General features: G+C 48.3%; 1 protein-coding gene and 1 long non-coding RNA gene across 11 annotated transcripts in view; one reads left to right on the top strand and one right to left on the bottom strand.

Moving 5' to 3' along the window:
- LOC310880888 (synaptotagmin-like protein 2) overlaps nt 1-23,556 on the bottom strand; it is a 72,594-nt gene that overhangs the window by 22,116 nt on the left and 26,922 nt on the right. For 2 of the 10 annotated variants that reach the window (XR_014571967.1, XM_083797348.1), the window contains exons 1-3: nt 15,968-17,821; nt 4,536-5,096; nt 2,419-2,570 (exon numbers count right to left, since the gene is read on the bottom strand). Coding sequence is in view for 9 of the 10 variants with exons in the window: in XM_083797348.1 (XP_083653474.1) it covers nt 2,419-2,570; nt 4,536-4,636 (253 nt within the window). In the remaining variant the exon portion in view is untranslated. The other 8 variants (XM_083797349.1, XM_083797352.1, XM_083797347.1 and 5 more) reach the window with 8 other exon arrangements.
- On the top strand, nt 12,391-23,412 carry LOC310880912. Its single transcript, XR_014571984.1, has 4 exons — nt 12,391-15,915; nt 18,376-18,651; nt 18,729-18,863; nt 20,932-23,412. It is a non-coding gene; the product is annotated as an uncharacterized lncRNA (long non-coding RNA).

Raw genomic sequence — 23,556 nt, forward strand, 5'->3', positions numbered from 1 at the left:
AAAGGGAATGCCAGCAATTACCCTGGTGGGGCTCTTCTGGGCAGGAGTTCTCTCATTTCACTCCCTAACACAATCGTCAAAGACTTAAATCAGCACTAACATCCCTGGAGCCACAAATAAGTTACGTTTATTTGAGTAAATGAACACAAAACCCTTCATCACCTTGAAAAGGTGTCAAGGTGGCGAGCAAAGGCCCTCATCTACTGCAAATTGAACAGGAGCTGCGCAGACAAACCACTCGCAAACCTTGTCCTTCCCCAGTGGGGCAAGTGCTGCTTTCACCAGAGCAATCCTGTTGCTGGCAAGTCAACGAGAGAAGTGCTTGCCCTCGTGGGCAAGGGGATGCAATCCCTATACAATAATGACTGTGGGAGCTGAGCATGCAAAAGGTAACAGCAAGGTGAAAATACGAGCTGCAGAGTCTTGGTCCTCGACCCCTGCTGTAAAGTAGCTGTGAGCAAAGTAAGAGGAGGCAATACAGTCATATTATACCTGTGCTTTACCATAATAAGGTTAGGAATAGAAAAAGAGAAAGAGAGAGGAGATAAAAAGGTACAAGAAATAGAGGACTAAGTCTAAACATAATTGCTACAGTAGTTCAGTAATATTTGCTTCATCCTTCTTAAAACAGCATTAGCCAAGTACTGAAAATGCACATGCAAAAATGTAACTTGTATACAAGTGCTGTATTAATAAAGAGATTATTTTAGATGATAACCTGAGGCCATATCTTATACGTACACAGGCCATATCTCACACATACATGTTGGCAGTAAGAGTTAAATCACAAATGCACATCCTCAGCAAGCAGAGTATGCCCTGCAGAAATGGCCAGGCAACTCTGCCAAGCTGTAAAAGGTTTTACATGTTTTAGCATTCTGGAGGGATGACAAAATAGTAAATTTAATGACATTATGAATCCTTAATACCAAGGATAAAAGCAACTCTATGTGAAATATGATGGGCCAGTTCTGCATCAGAGGCTCCAATGAATCTATGCTGAGTTACAAGAGCTGTGAGGGATAAGCAAAATGCAAAAAGAAAATGAAGCTCTCGGTTAGTGAAGTCCCTGGCCACTGCTTAGCTTGGAGCGTGTCTGAGTAATGTGGAGCTAAGAGGGGTAACCTAAATGGGTTCGGAAAGGGGAGGAAATTAATGTTACAGAGAAATCCTGGCCATTGAGGCCCAGCAAACAAAGGAGTGATTTATGTTACTGCAACCCCAAGAAGGAAATATGGACCCAGGGAAGATGGCTGAACCAAACTGGTGGAGGAGACATTTGAGTTTTGGACAGATGGAAGACAACCCTGACCTTCCAGAGCCCCGTTATAAGGTCTTTGTTTTAGGACTTTGTGAGGAGCTCTCTATTATGGCTATTGCTTCCGAGCAGCAGCAGCCACTAACGCACCACCAGGTCTGAGTATCTGTGACTACCCACCCTGATAAATAAGCAAGGAGGTTGTGGGAGGCTGGGCTGCAGTTCCACAGTCCTGCTGTGGAGTCGGCTGGCCTGTCTTCACGTTGAGGACTGGGTGTGAGTCAGTTCTGCCTTGCACAAATGTTCAGCACCGAGTGCCAGCTCCAGGCTGGTTACCTTGGCCTCAAAGTACAGCCCTGCTCATTTCACATCGGGCTGCTCTCTTCTCTTCAGTGCCCTGAGCCAGCAAATCTGATCTGTTCTATTGTGTATGCCACCACAAGAGTCCAACTGCATGTTGAGCATCATGCAGTACATCTGCTTCCAATCAGCACGTGGTGCCAGACGAGCCACGCTACAGCACAGCAGCCTGGGTACCACTCAGACTTGGCCCCAAAGCCCTTTTTACTTTGAAAGCCACATCGTGCCTTGGAATTACTCCCAGGTAAAAAGCTAGGTATGGGCCATCACTCTCCTCTTGGAGAGGGCAAATTTCTGCCAGGAGACAAGAGGCAAGCCCTCCCTTTGCAGAGATGTGACTGACCCCTCCATCCTGGAGGCCTGCCAGAGCAGCTGGCTGTTTTCCATCAGATCACTCTAGGAATTGGAGGGGGCTTTGACCCACACGTATCAGTTTGATGCCAGAAACTGCCCCACATCATCCCTTTCACTTCCTGCTTCCATGACAAGAAATGATACGAGTGACCTCTGACAAATACATATTTTGGAATAAAGTAGTTGAAATGGGGAAAAGGCATTTACTGCATGGAGCTGGTAAACAGCTTTTATCTTGGTCCTCTGCCACACTGTAATTTTTATTTTGGGCCCTGATTTTGATAAGCAATTTTTTTTTCTAGTACTGACAATTTGGCTGAGAACCTCTTTCTTAAAACATAAAGACTGGTCCCCAAGAGGCTCCCAGTACAGGGAGACCCACACACCTGGCCACTGTTTCCTGCTCCATCAATTTGTTTACTTAAGACGCACAGTAACATGCTTACTTTCTAGTTTGCCCTTTTTCCTTCTGATCGATGCCCGAAGCAGATCCGACCCCTCCAAGTCTTCTTGAAACCTTTTTGCCTTCACTTCCGAAAACCATTCGCCTGTCACAAACTTCTTCTTCTTTTCATCTTTGATGGAGCCTTGTATCCTCCTGCAAATCAACAAGAACATTACACACTAAAAAGATCTCCAATGCTTCAACTTTCCCTGAGCTCTTTCATAACAGCTTTATGTACAATTCTCCTATATGCTACTACAAAGGATCCAGACGTTATTCCCTATAATCACAAGGGCCAAACAAGCATAAAAGTGAAAGCTGACTTTTTTTTTTTTTTTGGAAGAAGGAACAGCACCTTGTAAGCACAGGCCTTCACCTCTTACAAACTGCATGTTCATAACTGAGTCACCTGGCAAGGAGATTTGTCCATTTCCTTTGCAGCCCTGAGGGTTTGGAAAGGTGTGGGGTTGTTTACAAGTCCTGCACTTCTTTATTTTATTTGTCTATTCATGTCGTTATGAGCTGCTCTTTATGGATCAAATCTGATGCACACTGGGAGAATAAATTCTGTCATCCAGGGCGCTGGCCTGGCCCTCAGCATTCTCCCCAGAGCCTGCTCCTCTCCCTGCTCCTCCTGCCATGCTGATTTTGGCACACAAACAGTTAGCTCTCCTTCCTGAGCACAGCTTCTCTTACTGTAACTAGCTTGGGCACACCCAGGGCTGGGTTTTGGCACCTAAATCCTTCAGTGCTCTGTTTGCTTACCCTGGGCTTTTAACTCTCCTCCAGTCATTTTGTTTTTATACTACTGCTCAGCGGATTAGCTGCCTTTCAGCTGGCACTGCCTCCTGCAGCTTACCACAGCTCAGGGGCCCTGAGAGACCTCAGAGGCCAGAAGAAACCCCTACCACAGGTCGTACTTCACTCAGCCATGCTGATAGCAAGGGGCACCTGACACCACTCCGCTTAGGGTTTAACTCACTTTGCTCCCAAATGAAAGCCTTTTGTGCAATAGCTTCCAAACCAAAATCATCCAAATATCTTTCCCCAAACCTCCACAAAAGAGCAGAAATTTTAGTGCATTACAGAAAGAAAGGAAAAAAAAAGGAAAAAAAAAGGAAAAAATCTTAAGAAAAAAAACAAAAAGGATTTCTTTTTAATGTTTCAGTTCAGGGGAGAAGCAAGAGCATGCAGCCACACACACCTCAAGCCCAAGCTGCTTGTGTGCCACCACCAGCTCTCGGCCCCGAGCAGAGGGCAGGGCACAGAGGCTCCCCAAAGCCTGCTGCAAACCCACTCACCCCTTCGAGCCCCGAGCATCCATCCTACAAGGGGCTTACCCTTTTTTTTTTTTGACTCAGTGGGAAGTCAGAGAATCACATCCTTAACTTGGGGGGGAGGGGGGGTTAATGTGGCACAGTGCCATCCCCACCCACTGAGCTACTCATTCCTAGCCGTAGGGAATTTGGTGCCAGCTTCCTGAGCCCAGTGCATACTGTCAGAGCAGATGGTCAAAAGGCTGGCATTTAAAAAGTGACAGCAGCAACAAGCAATCCCGATCAGCCCGAGCCGAGCCCCAGGATGCCCGGAGGTGAGCGTGCTGGACTCACAGTGATTCTTGGCTCCCTGCAGACCTTTGGCAGATCACGTAGCCTCTCACTGCCCCTCTCTGCCTGCTGTGTACACACCCACCTTGGGGATCAGGATGTAAACTCTCACTTAGAAACTCTGCAAGGGATTCCTGCTGGTGAGTGAGGAAAACAAGGCGGCAGCTACTGCCCTGCTCTGACCCCTGACACTGAGAAATTGGCATCTCCCCCCCGAAGCAGGAAAGGGACATTCCCCTTCGCATCTCTGAGGGCTACTGATTAAGCAAAAGGAGAGCCCAGCCCCTCAGTCGCACAGAGCAGGGGTGGCAGCACAGCAGGCTGGCTGGAAAAGCAGGAGGTGCAATGAAAAGATCCTTCGGGATCCAGGCATGAAGGGACAGCACTGCTGCAGCCTGCATCTCTCCCTGTGCACACACACACACACACACTCACACATCCTCGTCTAAAAGAAGTAAAGAAATCCCCCCAGTGGGAGCTCACGTCTGGCTGGTTTTGCACGCTCTCTCACCTGATGCGATCCCCGTCCTTCTTCTTCAGCTCCGCATCTCTCTGCAGAACCTTCATCAGCTTCTCATACTCCTCCTCGGTCAGGAAGCTCAGGTCCAACATCTTCCCTGTGCTGTTCTTCAGCTCTTCAGCCAGCCGAAGCAGTGACACACCGACAACTAATCCAGCCCAGCGTGCCGCAGTGCCATGGGCAGCCCCTGCTGCAGCCCGCCCCGGTGCTGGGGAAAAAAGGGCTTCACAGCAGCATGGCCAGCTTGGGTGGAAGTTGTGCTAGCACCTGGACCCGCACTTGCAGGCACTAGGCAGCTCTTCCCTGGCACATTTCTCTGCACCACATGCCTTCCCCTGCCAGGAAATTTCTCCCAGCAAAACGATGCTCCTTCGCTTTTCTTCAGGCACAGTCGCAGCGATTTGGGAGCCAATGTCAATCAAGCAGGCATGCACGGCAAGGAGCGAGCTCACCGCCCGCCTTAGCTGCGTCGTCTCACCAACGGCAACCCCGGCACCTCCAGCATGCGCTTTCCTCAGCGGCGAAGTCTGCCTCCGTGGAGTTCAAGCATCCCTGCAAAGAAATAACGCCGAGATGCCGTTTGTGATAAGCGCGCCATATGGTAACTGAATGTGTACATTGGGGGTTTTTGTTTGTTCTTCAGCACAAGTTCCAAAATGAGCTGCCCTCCTTTCCTCCCCGTCCTACAGCTCCTCACACGGTGCTACCCTAACCCAGGCGGGATTTTATTTTAGCTGCTTTCCTGCTAACAGGTAAGCAGTTGACTCAGCAGGCTGTAAGCAAGATATGCATATGAATTACCAAATTGCTTGCTTGCTTTTTATCTCCATTCTTCTATTCCTCGCTTCTTCCTGCCCTAAATGAGACCGAGGGTAAGTTGCTTTGCCTTTGCAAAGCAACTGGAAAACGACCGAACAGCAATCTGCAAGTGTTACTGCTGCATGTCAGGCCGTACAATGCCAGAGGCTGCTCATCTTCTAACATCAGCGCACTGTGCCTTCTGCTGCACTGATATTTGCCGTTCAAACAGAGCACTCGGTATTTCAGCAGGCACCAAAAACAGCCAGAGGCTGCAGGGTGTGGAGGAAGAGTCAATCATGTGTTGCTCTGCTGCTTTATCCCTCTTCCTCTCCCCGGCCAACCTGAGGGCAGGAAGGTGCACCTCCAAGGGAGGAGAAGTTCTGCTCCCGTCCGTGGAAGCAGTTTCTAGCTCACCAGGTGGGATTTTTCCACCGTGTCCAAGCCCGTCAGGTGACTGTGGCTTTCATCATGTGGCTTGTTCTCCCAAAGCCACAGCCTTGGGAGCCAGGTCACTAAATTCTCCCCTGATGGGGGAAAAGCTAACTGCAGCAGGAAGCCTCCTCTGCTGCCTGTCCCCAGCTTGTCCTCCTGCCCACGGTGGCAGCCAGCCTTCCCGAGCCACCCAGCACCACTCCGGCTCCTTCGAGTGCTCCTCAGAGCTCTGCTTCTGAGCGTTTTTGTCACCCTGCTTTCGACTGCCTCCACACGATGCACCTCTTCTTGAGCTGGCCTATGCAAAGTCGAGCGAAGATATTTCCTCCTTTGACATCATTTTACAGATGAACAGAGTTTTCCAGATGATACATTCCCACATGTTTGTTTCAAAAGGGTGTAACAACATGTAGAAGAACTGGCATCTGTCTGTAATGCTTACAACAAATACCACAGGACATAAAAGAAGTCTGAGCACTGAAATGAATGGACCTTGTCATAAAAACACTGTCATTATTGTAAAACATTTTAGGGAAAGAAGAAAATTTACCATTTCACATATTTCTTTAAAGCAACCACGGCTGTGCATGTCACACTACGTTTACAACCTTTATCATCAGAGAAACTATTGATACCACTTCATTTGGAACAAAAACAGTAATAAAAAAAAAAAGAAACTGATGAATTTCTACCGTTTAAACCTGCATTTCATCCATCTTGGCAAGGCACTTCCACTTCTGGTCCCTATCTCCTATTCTCTCTGGCTCTCAGGCACAATCTTACTGCTAAAAAAGACAGGCTAACAAATTTCTGGGACAGATTTTATTTTTTTATTTTTTTTTAAAAGGTATCTAGGGACACATTTCTCGCAGTATTTGCTTCTCTAGAATTTTTATTTATTTTTAACAACCCCATGACATGTGGGCTGGAATTACTGCAGAAAACATTTTCAGCAGAAGCTCATATTTATTCATCAGGAGGGCAGTCAGTTAGACAAACTACAAAAAATGTTTCTTTGTAAATGGCCCTTTTCTGGGAATGCTTTATCTTCTTGGAACAGTTATGCTAGAAGGAAAAGGTTAACAGAAACCAAACAGCCAACTCCTTCTTTTGTTTCAAAATAGTTAAAAATCAAACCACTTCACGCGCTTTCTGTGGGAAAAAGGGCTGCTCCAGCAGACTGCTGCAGCTGGAGGTTTTGCTGGCAGCTCGGGAGCCACAAAGCTGCTGACCCAGGCCCGCAGGAGCAAACACAGCTCACATAGGATCTCCGCACGCGGCACCATCACTGCTGTGCCTCGAGCCACGCAGTCTCCGATGGGCACACCGTGATGTCGCGTCTTAGCCTCTGCAGAGCAAGCCTTGAAATGGGAGAACCCCCCAGTTAACCCCCCAAGGACACAGGGAGAGTGCATTGTTTGTTTGCTTGGCTCTGTGACTGCAGTGGATTAAGGCTAAAACTCCCCCAGGTTGCCTAACCCCAGAGCTGACACTTTCACTCCTTCAGCAGCACCACACAGCTTTGATTTGCTTTGTGATGTTACCCAGAACCCTCTCCCCTCTCAAAGCCCCGTTAAGGAACAGCTCAGAGAGCGCGGGGATGAGCAGTGTGGACACCCACCTCTGCAGAGCCGCAAGAAAGCTGGGACCCCACGGGCCTCACGCAAGGCATGGGAAACACGAAATCCTTGTAGATTTGTAAGGCGATGGTGGGAGTCATCAGGCAGCGCCGGGGCAGATTTTGTCCTAGACTGGGACTTTCCCAGCGCAAATGTCTTTGTTAGCCCACCGAAACAAATTGTCTTTGGACAAACAGTGCTGAGCACAAAGAAGTTGCTCCCTCCTCTACCCCTGATGGTGGGAGACCCCTCCCAGCTCTCTGGCAGCAGGAGCCAAACTGGTGAGTATTGGAAGAGGGAATTACCTGGGTCTGGATCAGTGGCATCCACTTAAATCCACACAGAGCACACTCGGGCTGCTCTCAGGCACTGCAGTGCCGTGATGGGAGCAGCCCCGCAGGTCCTGCCACTTGTCATGACACAAGGGTGGGCAAAGCAGCTTAACGTGGCTCCAGTAACAACCAGAAATCTGAGGACACTGGATATCCAATGTACTTCCTTCCAACTGCTTTTTTCTGGGGAAGAGATTATCACAGAGATCAACCTGCACGCCCAGCAGTGTTGACAAACGTGGGTGCTGAGGGCAGTGCGGAGACAAGCAGAAGCACGACCTACCGTGTGGCACAACTGGCTGCATCTCATCCTGTGCTAGCTTTTGATTTCTTTTGGCTGCCACAGCAGGAAGCAGCAAACACTCCAGCCAGCAGCAGAGACCTGTGACAGCATGTTCGGCTGCTGTGCAGCTCAGCAAGCCCGGAGCCCAGGCACTGGCGAAGCAGCGAGGGCTGCCATGTTAACCCAGCCCGGTGGGAGCTGTGCACCTTGTCCCCCGGCCGGTTCTCCAGTGTCCAATTTAACAACAGAGGGATGGCCACAGACAGCTAGATTGCCCTGTGACACACGAGCTCATCCTCAACAAGGGCTAAGGGGAGGCAGCTGGGGAGAGGGCAGCAAGCCAGCCTGTGCTCAGCATCCTGCAGGGGCAGGGCAGGGCCTCCCTGCAGCAGGGGCAACCTCTGTGCACTTCACAGATCCTCCTCAGTACTTGCTGAACTCACATCAATTTTAAGCATTTGCGATATCCTCAAAGCCCCACAGTCCCACCACGCATTCAGTGAAAAAGTATCTGCCCGTGTTTCGTTTTGACCTGCCGCTTGCTTGCTTCATCTGATATCCCTGAGCGTTTTATCAGAAAATCCAGTAACAACTGCTCTGCTTCCACCCACCCCACGCTGCTCGCTTCGCAGACCCGTGTCATGCTATGGTTTCTCTTCCACAGGAAGGGACTTTGATGCTTGCTCGTTCCAGGTGTTACTCAGGGAGCTTCCATCATTCCTCACACCCCTCTCTGCCCCCATCTAGCGAACCAGAGAGCTGCCTACCAGCATTTAGGTGCAAAAAGCCTTTTCCCCACAGCTGCAACTCCTGTTGTCTTCACCTGCAGGGCCGGTTTTGCAGTGCCACGAGAGGCAGCGTACACCGTGCCCTGCTACAGCTGGGCAATGCCAGAGCCTACAACTCTGCCGACCCCTCGGATGGAGGAGAGCACCGACCACCTGCAGAAAAGCTAAGAGAGACAGTAACAAAAGGAACAAACCTTCCTTCAGACGTGACAGTCTCTAACCTGTCCAGAACTGCCCTTTCCCCCTCCAGCAAAGCACCAAGCAGCAGTATGACGTGCATTCCCCGGCCCCAAACCAACATCCAACCCCCAGCTTGGAGGGGCAAGCAAACACCAACCTTTCTTCAGCAGAGCGCGACACCCTCTCGTAGCAGCGTTGGGGCACACCAAGTGCAAGCTCGCTGGGACAGCCCACGGCCCGGACAATGCTCATTTCCTTGTTCCTCAGCGCTCGGCGTGTGCCCACACGTGACCGAACGCAGGTGAATCACCCCCAGGGGAGCCTGCTGGCCGCGCGGGGTCACGGGCATGCAGCTGCGCCCGCAGGAACCGCTCTGCAAGGTGCAGCTCTGGAGAGCCTTCCAAAATAAATAGCTTGTCCAGCGCCGGGTAGGGTTTCTGCAGCTGTAAGAGCTGTTCATGAACAAAGGAATGTTACAGACCTCTCGCCTGGAGTAATGCATCCTCTGTCTTCGAGTTACTTTTCTTTTTATTGCAGAAGAAGGGTGTCATTCTAGAGGGTTTTGTTTTTCTAGGAAACTCACCTCCAAATAGTTTTATCGGGTGAAAATTAAATGCTTGGCAGGCACGAAACATAGCTCCTTTTGGATAGACGGATGCTGAAGGGGCTGCCTCCTTCTTTATGCTGCATTTTCATTTTATTTCTAGGAGATTTAACTCAGCTCCAGCTCAAAACAGAACTGTGTTAATGCTCTTCATAACTAGCCTGAGCACAAACTGCTCGGATGCACGTTACCAGCTCAGTGCCCTTGCTAGCATCTGCCTACAGACACAAATTGTCTACAGACCATCTGCAGGGCACTCCACGCTCAGATGTGATTTCTCACCGTGTACTTTCCCTCCTTCCCAACGCTGCACATTGGGATGTGCCCAGATGAACAACAGACCCCACGAGCAGATCGCGAGGACTAGACACTGCTTTGCATGCAGAGGAAGAGAATGGCTTTAGGAACTTTAACCTCCCAATTAGCTAGGCGGGACCCACTAGTGACAACAGGGTATTTAACGCCCCCATTTCATCACCTAGGTCAGTGCAGGATCATTCAGACTCGCCTCAGCCTCGAAGAGCAGGGGCTGCACATAGGTCCATGTAATAAAGATATGAAAACATCCCTCCCCAAAACATAACAAAACCCGGAACAGATAATACTGATCTCACCAGGCTATTCATAGCCAGATGAAAATAGCAGCAAGCGGGAAAGGCTGCTTGCCTCTGTCCATACCTCTTTATCACATATCCTGTCACAGTGTAAGGAAATCACCTCCTTATGCTTTACAATGTGTGGACATTTCCCAGTACCCTTATTAGTCGTGACAGCTCTTGTAGGGCAGGTCAAAACCAAAAGCAGCATTGTATCACTGACGATGGATGTGGTCCTGGCACCAGAGTCACACTGCAGTTCCCAATCTCTGCTGTAATGAACGGGACCAGAAGTATTCAGCACCAAAACTTCCATAGCTGTGCAGGGTCCGTCATCATAGGATCATGGAATGGTTTGGGGTGGAAGGGACCTTAAAGATCATCTCATTCCAACCCCCTGCCATGAGCAGGGACACCTCCTGCTGGGCCTTGTGCCTCTCCCTGTTCCATGCTGGAGGGTCCAGCCCCACTCCTTCTCTCACCTTATTTCTTCTGGTGTCAGCACCATGAAATATGCAGCAGCATTGCCATCACTATCATACAGCCAAAACACTGATGGCCATTATGCTCACGGGCATAATACGATGATATTTGGTCGGCCTCCTTTAGCAGCAGAGAAGAAATAAAAAGCAAACTACAGGACGGTCTTTCTCTTTGGGAGGGATGGGCTGAAAAGCAATACAAAACCTGTCTGTGGGGGCCGGTCTGTGCCTCCTTGCCCTGAGGGGTGCCAGCGAGCAGGCAGTGCAGCCTGCACACCACCAGGTTCAGGTGCTCTGATGGCAGCCGAGGGCTGTCCTGCTGAAACAGCACATGGCTGAGCAGCAGATGCATTTGGCCTGTGGCCATGGTCACACCACCAACCCTCCTTCTTCCTTTCTGTGCTCACCTCGCCCCTCTCTCGGTCATGAAATGAAATACTGTCTTCTGGTTAGCCACTGCAAGGCGCAGCTTGGCGGCACCACGTGGGCTCCTCCGCGGTGCACCCTTTTCTCTTTGCACTGCCTGGTTCTTCACAGACAAGAGTGGTTGTGAGATAGTACAATGTATGTAATATAATTTTTTTCTACGAGTTGTCCCACTGAAAATGCTGCGGCTGCAGATATTTTGTCTGACTTGTCCCACTGAAAGGACAGAAGAGAGCACCACGGAGGGCAGTTTTGGCCAGATGCGAGGGGCAGGCTGGAAGATGCTGGCTCTGCCCCTGGTGATGGCTTTTCACTCCGACGAAGGAAAAATACCACTCAGTTCATCGAGAGCACAGCCTTGGGTGGGTTTCTCTCAGTTTCAGCCATTGTCTCACACGACACTTCTCTAATGATGGAGAAATCCAGCTGCTTTATTAAAACCACATTCCTCCTCCTCCCCACTGATCAGGAATGGCACTGAGATGCTCCGGGCCTTAGGAACGGCAGGAATCTAACAGAGCAATAGGGTCTCTAGCCCAGCCCATTGGTCATGGACATTTTAGAACACCACCACCATGCCAGGCAAAAAGACGAGTACACTCCCCTCTTCAGCACACCTGGGGAATGTATAATTGAGGAAATACGCCACTGACCACATCAGAAGTGGGTGAAATCCGCTTATCTGCATTTACCCTCAGAAACACCTCTGCTTCTGAAGAAAGGACAGACCCACAACATTAGAGAAAGATTTGTTAAGGCTTCAGTGTCCTTTTGTAAAGAATGATGCACGAGGATTTTTGTCCTTTATGCATTTCTACCCAGCCCGATGTAACTGTCACCTGAATAATTACCTACACTGGGCTCTACCCATCTCCCTCCAGCAAGGAATTACATAGTGAAATTTGCATTACAAGCAATTTACTTCCTTTTATCCATTCTTAATTAAATGAAACATCCTACCTAGGGTAAACAAAGTCTGCGCTTTTCAGTCTTTTGCCATTATTTCACAAAGCTGGGATCACCAAAAGAAAAAAAAAGCCCCATCAGAGGAAAGGTGTGACTCAGCCTCGGTAAGGTCAACAAAGCCCTTCAGTGGTAATAAACAGGCAGTCCAATGCTTTAGTTTAAATATTTGAGGCTTGTGTTTATTTCATAGGTGGGAACTATTTGCAGATCTTGCAGGATGTAGTTCACTGTAATTCCGCGTGCTGCCAGAACACAAATAAACAAGCACAGCCCCAGGCCTCTGAGCAAACCTCCAATACCCCGTTGAACAAGGACGGCCAGGTCTCGGCTGCAAAAGAGGACGGCAGCATTTCAGAGGCCTTGCTGTGAGCAGACCTGCTCTGCCTCCATCCAGCCCCACATGGGGCTTTGTGTGCAGGGGAGAGGGAAGCTTTCATTTAGGGTTGCCCATAAATGCGCTTGGCTGTGGGGTAGGGAGCAGAGGCTTGCGCTAAGCCTGCACTTCCAGGCAGAAAGAGTAAGGCAAGAAAGGCAAAATAACAGTTTTAAAAGAAGTTTTGGTTCACAACAACCCATCATCCCCACAACTTTGCTGTGAACTAGTGTTGAGCTCCTCACACACTTTCTGTCCCGCATCGCTGCTGCACTGACTTTTCCATCAGAGAAATACCCTGCTGTCCTGGCTTCCCCCTCAGCCAAGGGAGAAAAGTCACGTTGAAAGAACTCAGCTCTCCTGCTAACATTCTTTATAGACACCACACACCTCTAAAGTTACTCCTAAGAGCATCTTCTTAGCTGTTAATTCGTGACACATACTTGAAAGTGCAACAACAAATAAATACCTGGTAGCTGCAAGTGGGAAATTAGCAGCAGCTTAAAGCTGGACCCTTGCAGGCGAAGGTTTCTTATCCAGACCAACCATCCCCTGTCACCCTTCTACTCACTCCTCTTCAGAACCTATTTTCACTTGGTAGAAAAGACAGAAAATAAGTTTTGTTTGAATTTGGCCAAAGAAACTTCCCGGCCTGAAGATGAAGGAAAAAAAGCAGCCACTCATGACAACTGCTGGCTGTTACTTTTTGACCCTGAAAAATATTTGCTGACCTCAACTTTGCTTTCTTCCAAGCACGATTTCCCTGTGTTTGCTTCCAGTGGTGACCTACCATAAATTGCTTTCCTGACCCTGCCTGTTCTGCCCCAGTAACACTGAGTGTGCACCTCCTGCCTGGTGCTCTGGAGTGGGTTAGGGCCCACGGGGTCAGTTCAGCCACGCACAAGCAGAGCCCCCATCACCGCACGCATTTCCACCGGGGTGGCTTGGTGATTTTTCGCTCCCTGTTCCTCCAGCTAGCGGGCCTTGGCACTGAGAGCAGAACCTCAGAACCTGAGGCTATTTCTGCTGTAAAACAAACAAGAAAAAAAAAAAAACAACCAACCACCTTTTATTTAACATGGTATGAGCTCAGAAGTCAAAAACATGGGGGGTCCAATTCCTTTGTACTCCTTTGCCTGCTGAGCTCGATGACATGAGACAGAGCACGGTGCTAAAACCCACGGGAAACCGGTGCTGTCTGCTGAGGAAACTTTGGATGCTGCAGCATCCTCCCTTCTGTGTCAAGGATGACTTCTAAAGCTCCAGCCACGAGTGGGTGATTCTGAAATAACTCAAAAATGGAATGAAGGTGGCTGTAAAACAGTAATCCTGTTACCGAAGCAGTGGCTTTACTGTCTGTCACAGATCTTTTTCCATGAGAAAACAAATTCACACATAGGAATAGTTTTTAATAAACTGGCCACTTTTTTCCCAGGGATAATGCAGCTTCCCAGGCGTGAACTCGTTTAGCGGAGCCATTTATGTGCTCCATGAGCCTGATGACTTGCATAGGACAGGAGATATTTTGGGCAGCACTTGTTATCTACAACAAGAAAAAAAGCACGCGATCCCACTGTCTGTTCCCTACCGCACTCAGTTACATGGAAGATCTCGTATTTAAATGTCCCCAGTGAAGGGCGATGTGCAATATCCACAGACATGAGGAGGACAGGAAAAAGTTTCAGCGAGCTAACTAACTGCAGGCGTGATTCTAGACAGGTGTGTTTAAAGTAGCACAAACCTGCACGTGGACAGGAACCACCATTTAGTTTAGCTCAAGAGAAAGTTTAGGTAAACTCAAGTGAGAAATCCAATCACAGATTGTACCAATTTAGTTAAATCAACCAAAAATAAAATCAGTTTCAGATGATGATCTGGCACCACTTTCTTGCACAGACAAGGTGTTTCTGCCATCTGTGCAGCTCCATGAATACCCACACATCTTGCAAGGAGGTGGCGAAGCCAGACTTTCTGGATAAGAATAACGAGATCACCTGCAGCATTGAACGACACTGTTTGATTTCTGGGTGCTCAAGCTGAGTAAGTGTTAGGAGCTTCTATCTGAGCAGTGACAGCTGTCCCTCTGAGGATAGCTGCCCCTGGTCCAGCAGCCATGGCACGAGCAGAAAATGTCCCCTGAAAGGGAAAACTCCCTGACCTGGTTGCTCTCTCCCCTCCGAGGCGAAGCTGGGGCTGCCTCACAGAAAGGTAACTTCATCCTGATCCAAGGGGCACTGCCAGGCGCTCGCTTCCCAGTGCGGGCTGCTGCCTGCTGGCAGCCCCAGCACAGCCTCGTGCTCCCTTCGAGCAGGGAGCATCATTGTTCTCCCGTCTCTGAAGCACAGATAACAAGATTGATTTGGATGCAAAGTGAGCCTGCCGCACAGTGGACGCTTAGCCCTTGTCGTGCCATCCCGTGGCAAGGGCTGCCTCTTTCCTGGTGATGTAGGCTGGTAGAAGGGACATGATCTATGGGTTCAGGAGGAACAACAAGTTTGCACTTCAATTACTGAACCCTGCAGGAGAGCAGAGACTTAGTCCTCTACACAGAGCTTCTCAGATATTCTACCAAAGGTGGGACAGGGAGGAAGACAGCAGGAAGGAGGGGAAAGGCATGAGGTCAGCCCTCGTAACCAGCTGATCCTCAGGTTCTGACGTCCCCAGAGAAGCCCCACAGCAGCACGACACCGGCTCTCCACTGTCCTGCCCACACCGTGTGGTCTGCCCCAGGACAGAGGCACACAGGTACAGAGCGGTCCGTAACGTACCTGGGCAGGACAAGCTCTGCTGCCAGCTGTTTTGTTTAAGAAGCATACACAAAGAAAGCTATGCAAGACGTAACAAACAGAGGAGAGGCAGCCACAGGGTACCAGAGCTTGTGTAACAGCATCGATCACAACGGGGAACAAGGGACCGGCTGCAAGGGGAGCAGCAGTTAACGAACACCGCTCCTGTAGCTGTGCCAACTACGTACAACAATGCAGCCCAAAGAAGGAAGTAAACAGAAGCGGGTGGAGGGGGGAGCTATGGAAGTACAGACAAAAGAGCAGGAGAAGTGACGGGGCAGCGATACCTCATGCCCCGGGCTTTCAAAAGTAACTCGCAATACAAAGCAGGAAGGCAGCAGCAGAGTGCACTAGGCAGCGTCCCGTGGGAGCCACCGTTTGCGCAGCAGGAACCAGGGACACCCCTTATTTTGTAGGGCTGCCCAGGCACCAGAGACATCCTTTATTTTGTAGGGCTGCCCTCTTTTTCCAAACCCTGCCTCAGGTCTCCTCCAGCAGGCAGCTGCACCTTTAGCCCTCATTCTCCTCCCCGAGGGCCAGCAGCTGCCTCTCAGATTCATTCCTAACGCAGGCCACAATCCCCCTCTGCGCATGGGGGCCGAGCCAGGAGCCCCAGGTGGCCACAGGGCCCAGAGGGCTGCGGGAAGGGCCCTGGGAACCACCACCATGACGCCCAGCAGCCGGCAGAGCCGAAGGCAAAGAGGTGGGTTGGGGACGGAGGGAGGGAGCGGGGAGGGCAGCGAGGGGAGCGGTACCTCAGCCGGCATCTTCTCACTGCTCTTCCCACCCAGGAGTGCCAGGGCTTTTCCTCCGTGAGCTCCTTTCTGCGGTGGCCCCAGCCCTGCCGCTCTCTTCCCGGAGCACTGCAGAACTTGCCTGGCTTCTCGCGTCCCGGCTGCAGTGAGCGGCAGCAGCGCAGAGGCAGGCGAGGTCACTGAGAGCACTGTGCTCGTACCAGAACTTGGCTGGAATGCTCGGAGCCCGTTCGGGAGGGTTCGGCATCAGATTAATCAGTGCAAAACGGATCCTGCAGCTGCAGGAAGAATTGTGACAGGATGTTTCGGTACAACATAGCTTGGATTTGCAGCCTGTGCTTTCATGTTTTTAGCCAGGTACCTTATACCCAGGCTGCTACAGCCTATGTCTAACACAGGTATAGAATAACAGCCCTAGAGCATGCCATAAACTCTGCAAGTGGCAGGCTTACAGAGCCTCCAGGCATCACTGAGAGGTGAATTTCTGGGTGCTGGAGAGTCAATGCTCATGCATTAAGCAAAAGAAGGAGCAATAGTTTAGTAAAGGTTCATTTTCTGGCCAGCCCTGATCAGTGACAATGAAAAGCGGCACTTCCAAGAGAGTAAACACAGTGGGAACAACTCTACAATGGCTTGTAAAATCAGGGAAAAAATCCATTTTATTACTGTAGCCAGCTACTCTTACGCTTTTCGCAACTTTCACTGTCTTAAAGTCTTTGTGTGAACAGCTGGCAGCAGCCACGTAAAACACTAAACAGTTTCTTGCAATAGTCTGGCAGGTTCCTTGATGGCCAACATACATCCCTGGTGATTGGTATGAAGGATGATACTGCCCAAGTGCATCAACCTCCATGCCCAGGAAAGGAGACCAGGTATTCTGGGGCTGGATCAGTGCCTCTGCCAAGGACTCCCAGGAGCACCCAGCCCAGATGGGAAAGCAGGGAGAAGTGGGAACTTGGAGTTGTCTAAGCCCTCACTAAGTTTAAAAAACAACAAAAAAAGCTTTGGGCTTGCTCCAAGACACCAGTATTTCTGCAATAACCCTTAGGCATTACTCCTCTGCCAGAGGTCTGTCTGTGGGGTGCTTCCTCCTCTTGTGCCATGGTTGAAGCGACAAAGGTTTGTCCATCCATGTTACATTAAGGGAAAAAAGTCCCCCAAAACCTCGACAATGTTTTGGAGTACAGTGGCTGACTGCTTTTTGGATCAGGTGTGCCTTTAACACGATGAACAGTCCTTTTGCTTTCCCACCTACACCGAGGCCTCAGCAAGTACAGTCATGCCATGACTCTTCCTTCTCAGTCATCTTATTTCTACGCTATCCTTTTTGTTAACTCAAATCCCACTGAACCTAGAGTGTTTTCAGTATTTTTAGCTGTGACTTTCAAAGGCTGCCAAAAGATAGCTGAAAAGTATAGAGCAGTGTGATTAATGCTGTCAGCATTTCTTCACGTTTGGCTCTGTGTTAGAGGAACTTCAATGTGGAAGCACAGCAGAAATCACTAGCTACTATTTCATCGGGGTTTTTCATTCAGATTTTTGCTATCCCAATGGTCTCTGTAATTTTCCTCCCCAGCTATTTAGCTGGGGTGCTAAAATTGCTGGGATCACCAAGGGAAGAACGTGGTGCTCGTAGATGCTGTTTTCTTCCCACTGTCTTGTCACAAAAATATTGGATAGAGAACAAACTGGTGCTCAGTTTGGTTTACTGGGTGCTAAAATGTTAGCTTACAGCATGCTGGAATAAAGAAAGAGACAAAAAGTTCTCATCCATTACTGCAGACACTTCACCAGCAAGCCATAAATGTAACTTCGGATTCCAAAGCAAAAAAAGAAAAAAAGACAGTAACAGTGTATAAGCAGGACCCTACCTGTATTTGCAGGAGCTGTGCATCTAGGGCTGAACAGGTACAGAAGAGCTACATGTCTCCTCAGACCGATCCCTTGCAAGCCTGTTGTATGTCTTGGTTAGAGAAGTAAAGTCAGGTAGCAGCTAAAAGCCAGCAAGAATAATACAGTGCAGGTCCACTGAAGCTACAAGGAGCCCATCGAGTTTAAACCAGCTAAGAACCTGGCTTTATTTTACTTGGCACTGAGGACCTCAGTTTTTACTGATGAAAAAACAAGTTGATTTAAACAAAAACTGAGCCTCCGTGTCCTTTGCACAGTAATGTGCAAATCTGTATTGGTTGGCAGTGAGAACTGTGAATGATTTTGATGTTATCTGGCTGAGCACTGTTAGTATTGTAAGGCTTGTAGGTTGTTTTTTTTCCACTTAATAACAGTTTTAAAAGAGAAACTGGCTCATGCTTCAGGGAACTTTCTGAGAGGTTTACAAATCACGTGGCCAAGTCATGGGAAAGATGTTACTAATCGCCTACTAATCACAAAGCCACTAATTGTCATAGGGCCACAGTCGTACTGGTGACGGAGCGGGAGCCACAGGAGGGGCTCGAATCTGCACCCAGTCACTGGGCGAGGCCCTGACTTGCACCTGGAGGGGGGAGCTGGTTCCTGGAGGTGAGGTTTCTCTGTAGGACACAGAGGAACACAGGCACCTGCAGGGATGAACTGCCCCATCCTCCAGAAGGCGAGGAGGAGCACGCACCTCCTTCCTGAGGTGCCTTCACCAACTGCGTAAGGAGCTGAGACAACACGGCCAAGGAGTTCTGCTCCTAAATGAGGTGAGCAGACTCTAACCCCAGATCAGTGACTCCTTTGAGACCTCAGGTGGGTTTTAAGGCTTATTTCATTCCAACAGCTAAAAAGCCATGCAAAGTAACCATGCAAAGCCTGGCAGGCGCAAGGAAAATCCTTCTGGAAAACAGATCTTGAAGCCTGAGACCTCCAACCACATGTCAAGACCAGTATTGATCAGTGGTAGCAGAGGAAACAGGTGAGAGTTTAGATGTGCACACGATAAAATAGCATTGATTCTATACAGATACACACTGCTCTGGAAGCAATACACATATTTGTGGCCATACATGTTTAGGTTGAGGGCAGTGTACAGCAGAATGAACTCACCACAGAGAAGGAAACACCGTGCAGCTCTGCTTAACACCACCGTTGCTCCAGTGCTGAACTGAAGAGCTGTATTTTCAGGCTAGGCATAGGGTACCTGTGCCAAAAGCATCTTGAGAAATCTGTTCCCTGCCTTCCAACACATGCAGTAACCTCCCTTATAGCAGAAGACACCAAGCAGCAGAAGGCAGCTTCTCAAAGAGAGACAATTAGTAAAGGCTTTCCATTTGCAGACAGAAGAGTGCTGCGGGTGGTGAAGTGAAGCTGCCTGACACCCCTTCCACGTGCTGTCCCATCCCTGCCCCTGGATGCACTGCCCGCTCCCTTCACATCAGCAGGAAGCCACCAGAAATGCACGTTTGCTGCTCACTGGCTTTCGACATGGAAGGAAATGGGCAATGTAAGCAGCAGTGTTGCAAAGCAATATGAAATTTTGCTCTGCTCCAGCACAAGGCTCGGCACACACATTTAAGTTGCACCAAACTCCTTGGCACGACTGGTCAGCTCTGCCATTTCCTCTTTTTGCACCCTCTAACAGGCATACACAGCATAACCTGTTTCAGAATAAATATACTGCGTGCACTTCAAAATCACAGCTACATCTGTGCATCACCCAGTCTCTCACTTAGGCCATTTTTATGGATTGCACTGGGCCTTACACCAGACCCTTAGTAACATGCTCAATTTGAACTAGAAGTCCACATTTGCCCAGTAGATCTTCAGTGCTATCAGTAAATGTCTATTTTGTGAGGAGTCCCACTGAACTGCCAAACATCAGCGCGAGAACCCTTGTTCTATGATTTTTTTTTCAAAAACAAATGGATTTTAAAACTGCTTATAGCCAGAATTTTCAAGGACAAACTGCATTTTGTTTAGTGTCTTTATAAGCAGTCAGAGCAGAAAATTCTACAGAATAGTTCTTAAAAAAAGAAAAAAAGGAATAACATTCATTAGAGTTTCTCATTGCTAGAAATCAGGAGCACTTCTCTTCCTGCCCCCTTGTTACAGGGCAGCATCCCTCCCTTCCTCCTGTGCTCCCTCCACCAAACCAAGCCAGGCTGACGTTCACCTGTGTGTTCTCCAGTCTCAGATGGGTGCAATGAGGTTTTTTTAACCTACCAGTTACACAAAGCTTCTGCATCATAAAGAAAAGGTGTCAAAATAGGCTGTATGCTTAACATTGATGGAATAAAACAGAATTGGGCCCGAAGTTTATACAATTAAGATATTAAAAATGCCTAAATGTATTATGCATTTATTTGCATAGAGGAAACAATGCTTTTGCTGTATTTGCCTTCAGGGACTAGTGCACAAAATGACTTTACTTACAGGAATGAGAACACAAAAATAGCATTTTCTAAGGAAACAGGAAATATTTGCTTCTCGTTCTCTGCAAGTGCAAATCAAGCTGCTACAGAGAGGGATAGGATAACGCATTTAAGGCATGTGGAGTTGCGTTCAATCAAAATTACGCAAGTCTGGTGTAGGTGTCAAGAGCCCATCCTCGCGATGAACTCACAGACTGCCACCCTTATCCCTTTGCTCAGTTCATGTTTTAAAAAAGGAAACACTTGCAAAAATGAAAGTAGCCTATGAACAGTATGGGAACTACAAGATAGATTTTGTTATTCACATAGATTTCTTTCTACAAATTATCAAGTAGTTCTCAACTATTCTACTATTATTGTTGTTAATGCAGTTTTGAAGTAGAAAAATTGGGAATAAGCATTGTCCTGTTTGCCTTCAAAGTCCAAATTGCAAGAAGCTGCTAATCTTTTTTAATCCTTCTTAAATCCATATGATGGCACATTCATGGTAGCTCTGTGCTTACACAGGGCCACTCCAAATAGTCAAAAACTATGAAGAGGACTATAAAAATAACAAAAATATTAAAAATAAATGTACCTAGTTGATTTGTTTTCTGTTTAATGTTCTTTTAGGATGTATTTGGAATTATTTCAAGATTTTTTTCACGCAATCAAAATGACAGAAACATCCTTACTTTAAGGAAGAAGAGAATACAAACTGAACTTTCACAACATTATTCACTACCAGCGTGCCTGGAGCTAGGGATTTAGGGAAAAGCATCAATTATTACATGGCTCATGAGAAACTTGACAGTCCTGCTGCATCTTAGGTCACTGCCATCCCCATGCAACGCATTACCATGATGGAACGCACCGGTTAGATAGCAGCTCTCCATAGCCCGTGTGCTCAGCGGTGTCCTCCTCTCCTCCAGCCCCCATCCCGACGGCTCACTTCAATGCCACAGCAGTCTTGCTGACGCCACAGGACTAAAATCAAGGCTCCAAGTGATTGCTTGCAAGGTCAAGGTCTTGCTGTCCCAGGAAGCCACTTTAATTACATGTAATTACTGTTAGCAGCGTACAACCACTCTAATCCATCAGCTACAGGTCAGTTGTCCACTGGGGCGTGACCTGACTCCCAGAGGCACAGCAAACTGCAAACAAGCTTTTTGTAGAGATGCAAAGACAGTGATCATTATGGGTGCTAAGGAAACACCCCCCACTGGATATAGGGCATTAACCTGCATTTCAAGGCACAATGAAGAGCTAATGCTCGTTCAATGCTAGTCACATCAGTGGTGCAGAGGATATAAGTCCATGAACCAGATTTTAAGCCATTATTTCTTTCTCTGAGCCGTCTGCTTAGCAAATTGGAAGCTTTTCAGCATTTCATACAGGCTCCAAGAACATTTCACTTTACTCATCGAACATTACAGAAAAGGCCACCCAATAGGAGTTTTACATCATCCTTGGCACAGAAGCAATATTCAGTGGTTGGGGCGGAAAAGAGCAAAAAGAGTCCCACTACACTTCTGATCAACCTGAAAAGCAATGTGATTCCTTGGGGAGGCTGGTGCAAACCTGAGGCTTTTCGTTTTTATCTTGTGAGAGCCGGAGAACGACGGCGCAGCTTACAAATGGAAGCCGGGAAGTTGCAGGGCACAGAGGCTGCCCACGGGGCTGGTGCCCGTCAGCTCGGAGGAAGGCAGCTGCCACGTGGGAGCCAGGAGACAGCACGGGGTGCAGCCGTAGGGGCTGGACCATGAAGCCAGCGGTGGTGTACAGCGTGTCCCAGCTACAGGCCAAGGGTCGGTGCTTTCTCCACTAGCAGCACGTTTGCCTGGCTGCAGGATCCTGCTGCCGCGAGGGAAGGCAGGATGGGGGTGGAAGCATGCCAGGCCAGGCTGCCCCGCTGCTTTTATTAGTTCATCCCAATCACATCGCTGTGTGCCACTGGACAAGACAGTTGTTACTGAAAGGTTACACCCTGCAGCTTTCCCAGCTGCTCCCATAGCACACAGGCTGCTGGCAGTTTCATTTTCCATCACTTCCCTCCAGTTTGCAAACTCACTGCCCACCTGCCCACCTCAGGATATCAAGTGCTCCCGAAGAATTCAAACTGCTAGTGTGTGGTGTGCAATAAAGCTGCTGGGCTGCAGGATCCGAGTCCCGATCAGTTGATGAAAAACTTTGGTTGTCTGCCCCAGGCAAATCAAAAACATGACAAAAATGTGCTTAGGTTTCTCTCCACCAGGTCTTCTGCACTGTCTTTTTATTCAGGATAGCTGATCCTCTGCTAGACGACTTTGTCACGTAACACCATTAGACTCTGCCATACTCAGTGTAACTCAGATAATTAAGGCAGCTATAATGGGATTACTACCAAAGCAGGATAGGAAGCATCATATCATTCTCAGCCAGAATTAAAGCTAATTAAACCAGCAACCTTCTCCCAGTACTGTGCTCCTATGCTAGGTTTTCAGGGAACGCACAGATACACATTAAACATGCTGCAGAGTGATGCAGCCATGTAAAGAAGTGCACCAACATCTGTGTCCAAGTATTTCCTTGAAACAGTGAGAATTAAAAACTATTTTTTAAATAACAAGTGAGATTGCCTTCTATTTGACAACATGAACTGGTCTGTTTAAAAAGCACCAAACTCTAACATCATTTTAACATATATCTACCCAAAACCTCCATTTCAGAGATGACAGAAGCAGGCGGAAATCATCAAGTTCACGACAACTGCATGAATTTTATCTCAGGTTTTAGCTTGGCCTTAAAATTACATTACCATACCTGTTAAGACATGCAGGCACCATACAAATTGTACAGTTATTCACACTGTTAATCTGAAAGCACTGTTCACTTCAGACAGGTATACAACAAATACTGCCACTCAAGGAACGATTCCACTTAACAGTTTCAAAAATTGTTCGCTTATGAAAATGCAAGTGATGATTAGAAAAAAGACCTTTCCCTCTGATAAGGGAGACAGTTTAATCCCCAGATCCTCACTGTGAATTTTCCATTTTGTTCTGCTTTATTAGCTTCAGTTTCAAAACAACATGAAAAAGAAGAGGGGAAAAAAAAAAAAGGCATACAACCAAAATTAATCATAGGCATTAAAAAGGTTATGCAGCCAATGCAAATTCAAGGGAACAGCAATTCCACAGAGACAGAACCACTGTAGTGCAATTTACCAAGCAGCAGAGAGCTTGCTTTGGTTCTGACACAGAAAGGGTTTCTCTGATG

The sequence above is a fragment of the Anser anser genome (assembly GCF_964211835.1).
Source record: "Anser anser genome assembly, chromosome: 13".
In the NCBI taxonomy this organism is placed as follows: Eukaryota; Metazoa; Chordata; class Aves; order Anseriformes; family Anatidae; genus Anser; species Anser anser.